Below are 7,073 nucleotides of genomic sequence, written 5' to 3' on the forward strand. Positions count from 1 at the left end.
TCCTTCTCGCATAATGTCCGCTGACCACTGGTTTGGCCGCCCACGTAACTGTAAGTGCGTGATTGGAGGAGAGCAATATGGTGGGCGTGTCACAGAGAATGTCAACACGTGTGTGTGAGCCGACGTCATTCGATATTGTGCACTACTGAAACTGTCTGGTCACAAGTAAACAAGAGCAAAGTGAAAGAGTCTGAGCCCAGTTTTCCTGACAGTGAGCTGATAAGACTATCTAGATTTTTTGGAGGAAAGTAGAGATTTTGAAATACATTTTTTTTCTGTCATTTTGTAGCCAAACTAAATAAAATGAACAAGAACTGCCCGGTCCCTGGGTTTCTCAGCAAACTGTGGACGCTCGTGGAGGACCAGTCAACGAATGACCTAATCCGATGGAGTCAAGTGAGTGGGACAGTCAGTTACAGCAGGAGTAGGCTAGCAAGAGAGAGCGTTTTCACGCAAACAACCACTTCTTTGGCTGCCAGAAAGGCTGGTTTGTTTCTTTGAGCAGGTTGCCCTTTGAAACTGAGGGGTAGGCTACATTGAGTCATGTCAAAATCGGCGGCTGATGAGATGAGGCTATAATCCTAACCTATAGTTCAGGTGGTTGATGAATTTATAGGAAATTGTTTGAATTTTTGTAGTCTGTCATGTATAAATTATATCTAAATTTATTCTCTTCTAATCGAGCTTGCCAATTAATCGATTTTTGAGACAAGTCTCCTGAAGGTTTAAGTGGAAGAACATTCTGGATGACATCAGTTCCGTGAAACTAGCGGATTTAAGGATTTCTGTAGCGGCAATAAGACGTCCGGTCAGTCCGAAACGGCAGAATATACCGTCAAAATAAAAGTACAATTAAACGCTCTCCTGAAACTCGATTTGTTGACAGAAATCACACTTTTGGCTGTAGGTATGTCTTGCTAGAATCATTTTAACGTCTGTCTTCAATATTTTAGGACAGCGAAACAGCAAAAATTGATAGTAAAATGGACACAAGTTGCAAGCGTGTCTCAGTCATTTACAGCATAGGGAGCCATTGGCAACGAAGTGACGGCTTGTGCACCGTTTTATTTGTTGATATTTGGCACTCGCTGTTGTTGGGTCATTCCTGTAGTGCGTGCATACTCATGGCTCCACTCGTGCACCCAATCAGAGTTGTTTGCACTTAAGGTACCCAGTCGCGGGAAGAGGAGAACAGTGGATGGAGAGTTGGTGTGAAGGCAGTTGGTTTGCATACGTTTACCGTTTAAATATTATCATTTAAATCGTGTGCGTTCAGATACTTGTAAGTATTAATAATGTTCCTTTATTATGCTTAGTTTATTCTGCTTACAGTATGTGTTTAGATAACCGAGCATTGATATTTAAATCCGTTGTACGATCGCGGGTGTATATTTAATTAATGCCGGTCGCGGTTAAATTATAAATGTATATAATCTTCTTTAGCGATTTAGGGATATGTTTAGTGTAACTTGTGCTGTTTAGCAGATATAATGTAATTATAAGTGTAATAATAAGTGATTAATGTAGGTAGTAGTGTGAATTTAGTTAGATGACAAACTTGTTGATTAATGCTATTGTGAATGTTAGGTTGTGACTAGCTGTATATTGAGAGATTCATATAGTATTATTGCTAAGTAGTTTGTATTCTGTTTCTTTGCAGAACCACACACCCACACACAAACACATACATATACATGACCTAAACACACATACAGACACACACAAACACACCCTATCCATTCCATTCAATTCAATTTATTAATACATATCAAACTGGAGTCAACATCATTCTCAGGCATTTTAATTAGATGCACCACAGCGGCTTCTACAGATTCCTTACCAGAAAACAAGAGTCTCCACAATAACACCTACCTCAATACAAACCTGTGTTTATTCCATTAATCTCGGCTTTACAACAAACCTCATCTTTGGATGTTTGTAAATCAAATGTCATTTGAAAGGTCAGGTTGTCAGGATGTCATTTTACCCCCATGTTAAGGTGCACAAGATTTAGTTTTCTTATGTCATCTGTTTGAATATTAGGTGTGCTCTCCAGCCGTGTCTATGGCGAATGGTGCAGCGGGCACAAGATGCCCCGCCAATGCCACAAAAGCGATTCAGGCCCTGTAAATCATATGTCATTTGAAAGGTCATGTTGTCAGGATGTCATTTTACCCCCATGTTAAGGTGCACAAGATTTAGTTTTCTTATTTCATCTGTTTGAATATTAGGTGTGCCCTCCAGCCGTGTCTATGGCGAATGGTGCAGCGGGCACAAGATGCCCCGCCAATGCCACAAAAGCGATTCAGGCCCTGTAAATCATATGTCATTTGAAAGCTCATGTTGTCAGGATGTCATTTTACCCCCATGTTAAGGTGCACAAGATTTAGTTTTCTTATGTCATCTGTTTGAATATTAGGTGTGCCCTCCAGCCGTGTCTATGGCGAATGGTGCAGCGGGCACAAGATGCCCCGCCAATGCCACAAAAGCGATTCAGGCCCTGTAAATCATATGTCATTTGAAAGGTCATGTTGTCAGGATGTCATTTTACCCCCATGTTAAGGTGCACAAGATTTAGTTTTCTTATTTCATCTGTTTGAATATTAGGTGTGCTCTCCAGCCGTGTCTATGGCGAATGGCATAGTTGGCACAAGATGCCCCGCCAATGCCACAAAAGCGATTCAGGCCCTGTAAATCATATGTCATTTGAAAGGTCATGTTGTCAGGATGTCATTTTACCCCCATGTTAAGGTGCACAAGATTTAGTTTTCTTATGTCATCTGTTTGAATATTAGGTGTGCCCTCCAGCCGTGTCTATGGCGAATGGTGCAGCGGGCACAAGATGCCCCGCCAATGCCACAAAAGCGATTCAGGCCCTGTAAATCATATGTCATTTGAAAGGTCATGTTGTCAGGATGTCATTTTACCCCCATGTTGAGGGTGCACAAGATTTAGTTTTCTTATGTCATCTGTTTGAATATTAGGTGTGCCCTCCAGCCGTGTCTATGGCGAATGGTGCAGCGGGCACAAGATGCCCCGCCAATGCCACAAAAGCGATTCAGGCCCTGTAAATCATATGTCATTTGAAAGGTCATTTTGTCAGGATATCATTTTACCCCCATGTTAAGGTGCACAAGATTTAGTTTTCTTATTTCATCTGTTTGAATATTAGGTGTGCCCTCCAGCCGTGTCTATGGCGAATGGTGCAGCGGGCACAAGATGCCCCGCCAATGCCACAAAAGCGATTCAGGCCCTGTAAATCATATGTCATTTGAAAGGTCATGTTGTCAGGATGTCATTTTACCCCCATGTTATGGTGCACAAGATTTAGTTTTCTTATGTCATCTGTTTGAATATTAGGTGTGCCCTCCAGCCGTGTCTATGGCGAATGGTGCAGCGGGCACAAGATGCCCCGCCAATGCCACAAAAGCGATTCAGGCCCTGTAAATCATATGTCATTTGAAAGGTCATGTTGTCAGGATGTCATTTTACCCCCATGTTGAGGGTGCACAAGATTTAGTTTTCTCATGTCATCTGTTTGAATATTAGGTGTGCCCTCCAGCCGTGTCTATGGCGAATGGTGCAGCGGGCACAAGATGCCCCGCCAATGCCACAAAAGCGATTCAGGCCCTGTGAATCATATGTCATTTGAAAGGTCATGTTGTCAGGATGTCATTTTACCCCCATGTTAAGGTGCACAAGATTTAGTTTTCTTATTTCATCTGTTTGAATATTAGGTGTGCCCTCCAGCCGTGTCTATGGCGAATGGTGCAGCGGGCACAAGATGCCCCGCCAATGCCACAAAAGCGATTCAGGCCCTGTAAATCATATGTCATTTGAAAGGTCATGTTGTCAGGATGTCATTTTACCCCCATGTTAAGGTGCACAAGATTTAGTTTTCTTATGTCATCTGTTTGAATATTAGGTGTGCCCTCCAGCCGTGTCTATGGCGAATGGTGCAGCGGGCACAAGATGCCCCGCCAATGCCACAAAAGCGATTCAGGCCCTGTAAATCATATGTCATTTGAAAGGTCATGTTGTCAGGATGTCATTTTACCCCCATGTTAAGGTGCACAAGATTTAGTTTTCTTATGTCATCTGTTTGAATATTAGGTGTGCCCTCCAGCCGTGTCTATGGCGAATGGTGCAGCGGGCACAAGATGCCCCGCCAATGCCACAAAAGCGATTCAGGCCCTGTAAATCATATGTCATTTGAAAGGTCATGTTGTCAGGATGTCATTTTACCCCCATGTTAAGGTGCACAAGATTTAGTTTTCTTATTTCATCTGTTTGAATATTAGGTGTGCTCTCCAGCCGTGTCTATGGCGAATGGCACAGTTGGCACAAGATGCCCCGCCAATGCCACAAAAGCGATTCAGGCCCTGTAAATCATATGTCATTTGAAAGGTCATGTTGTCAGGATGTCATTTTACCCCCATGTTAAGGTGCACAAGATTTAGTTTTCTTATGTCATCTGTTTGAATATTAGGTGTGCCCTCCAGCCGTGTCTATGGCGAATGGTGCAGCGGGCACAAGATGCCCCGCCAATGCCACAAAAGCGATTCAGGCCCTGTAAATCATATGTCATTTGAAAGGTCATGTTGTCAGGATGTCATTTTACCCCCATGCTGAGGGTGCACAAGATTTAGTTTTCTTATGTCATCTGTTTGAATATTAGGTGTGCCCTCCAGCCGTGTCTATGGCGAATGGTGCAGCGGGCACAAGATGCCCCGCCAATGCCACAAAAGCGATTCAGGCCCTGTAAATCATATGTCATTTGAAAGGTCATGTTGTCAGGATGTCATTTTACCCCCATGTTGAGGGTGCACAAGATTTAGTTTTCTTATGTCATCTGTTTGAATATTAGGTGTGCCCTCCAGCCGTGTCTATGGCGAATGGTGCAGCGGGCACAAGATGCCCCGCCAATGCCACAAAAGCGATTCAGGCCCTGTAAATCATATGTCATTTGAAAGGTCATTTTGTCAGGATGTCATTTTACCCCCATGTTAAGGTGCACAAGATTTAGTTTTCTTATTTCATCTGTTTGAATATTAGGTGTGCCCTCCAGCCGTGTCTATGGCGAATGGTGCAGCGGGGACAAGATGCCCCGCCAATGCCACAAAAGCGATTCAGGCCCTGTAAATCATATGTCATTTGAAAGGTCATGTTGTCAGGATGTCATTTTACCCCCATGTTAAGGTGCACAAGATTTAGTTTTCTTATGTCATCTGTTTGAATATTAGGTGTGCCCTCCAGCCGTGTCTATGGCGAATGGTGCAGCGGGCACAAGATGCCCCGCCAATGCCACAAAAGCGATTCAGGCCCTGTAAATCATATGTCATTTGAAAGGTCATGTTGTCAGGATGTCATTTTACCCCCATGTTGAGGGTGCACAAGATTTAGTTTTCTTATGTCATCTGTTTGAATATTAGGTGTGCCCTCCAGCCGTGTCTATGGCGAATGGTGCAGCGGGCACAAGATGCCCCGCCAATGCCACAAAAGCGATTCAGGCCCTGTGAATCATATGTCATTTGAAAGGTCATGTTGTCAGGATGTCATTTTACCCCCATGTTAAGGTGCACAAGATTTAGTTTTCTTATTTCATCTGTTTTTATATTAGGTGTGCCCTCCAGCCGTGTCTATGGCGAATGGTGCAGCGGGCACAAGATGCCCCGCCAATGCCACAAAAGCGATTCAGGCCCTGTAAATCATATGTCATTTGAAAGGTCATGTTGTCAGGATGTCATTTTACCCCCATGTTAAGGTGCACAAGATTTAGTTTTCTTATGTCATCTGTTTGAATATTAGGTGTGCCCTCCAGCCGTGTCTATGGCGAATGGTGCAGCGGGCACAAGATGCCCCGCCAATGCCACAAAAGCGATTCAGGCCCTGTAAATCATATGTCATTTGAAAGGTCATGTTGTCAGGATGTCATTTTACCCCCATGTTAAGGTGCACAAGATTCAGTTTTCTTATTTCAGCTATTTGAATATGTGCTCTCCAGCCGTGTCTATGGCGAATGGCACAGTTGGCACAAGATGCCCCGCCAATGCCACAAAAGCGATTCAGGCCCTGTAAATCATATGTCATTTGAAAGGTCATGTTGTAAGGATTTCATTTTACCCCCATGTTGAGGGTGCACAAGACTTAGTTTTCCTATTTCAAGTATTTGAATGTCATGCATGCACTCTAATTGTGTGCATTGTATAATGCCTTGTTTAATGGCTTTCATCAATAAGCTGTAGTGTTTAGTGTAACCCTTTTAGTTTCTTTGGTCTTCAAATAAGAAATAAATTATTTCTCGAATAAGGCAAATGATATATGTATCCCAAATGATATATATCCCCCTGAAAAAGATAGAGCCATTTTTAGAGCTATTGAAAAATAGTAGGCTACTTTTATCATGTAATTTGAACAATCTGGAAGGTTTCCACCAAACATCTTCATTAATTTCTCATTCTTATACATTAAAAGGCGAAATTTCGACCGTTGGGTGGCTGCATGGAATTCATTATCATTATTGTCAGGGATTCCCATTGTTAACCGCTGTGGATCCGTATAAATCGCGGGACTTTTATTTTGATAGTTTGGCTAACTTTTAGCCGTTTTGGCTAACAGTTTTCATATCCGGTTTGAACGTTCTATTCCCGCTAGGTTCACGCTGCTGGATGACATCGATCTTACCGGAGGCACTCGCGACCTATCCCTACATCCACGTGCAAAGTTGTGTTGGTCTCCTGGAAGACTCCTGTCCTGTCGAGTTAAAATTAGAACCCGCCCATTGCGCTAATCCGGTTAGTTTGTTCCAAGACGTTACTGTAACCATAGTAACCGCACTACGCTACGGGCACAGGTAAACAGGCCAGCTAAACAAGTAGCCTAAACCAAATGCAAGAAATATATCCCTCATATAGGATCTAGAGCAGGCACGTGCAGAGGGGGTGGGGGCCTAAGGGGGCTTGAGCACCTGCCCCTTTACCCCTTGATGCCCAAAGTGCCCTTTTGTCAGAGTGTTTTTTTTTTAAATTATTATTATTATTATTATTTTTTTTTTTATTTGATTGTGAAAAGTC

General features: G+C 43.0%; 1 protein-coding gene across 2 annotated transcripts in view; it reads left to right on the forward strand.

Annotated features, from left to right (window-relative positions):
* The first annotated feature begins 152 nt into the window (after positions 1–152).
* The window catches only part of LOC308376974 (heat shock factor protein 1), a 19,734-nt gene continuing 12,813 nt past the window's right edge, over positions 153–7,073 (forward strand). For both annotated transcript variants that reach the window (XM_080853487.1, XM_080853488.1), the window contains exon 1: positions 153–396. In XM_080853487.1, the coding sequence (XP_080709613.1) occupies positions 304–396 (93 nt within the window). In that variant the 5' untranslated portion in view covers positions 153–303. The remainder of the gene's footprint in view (positions 397–7,073) is intronic.

The sequence above is a fragment of the Sprattus sprattus genome, assembly GCF_963457725.1.
Source record: "Sprattus sprattus genome assembly, chromosome: 1".
Lineage (NCBI taxonomy): Eukaryota > Metazoa > Chordata > Actinopteri > Clupeiformes > Clupeidae > Sprattus > Sprattus sprattus.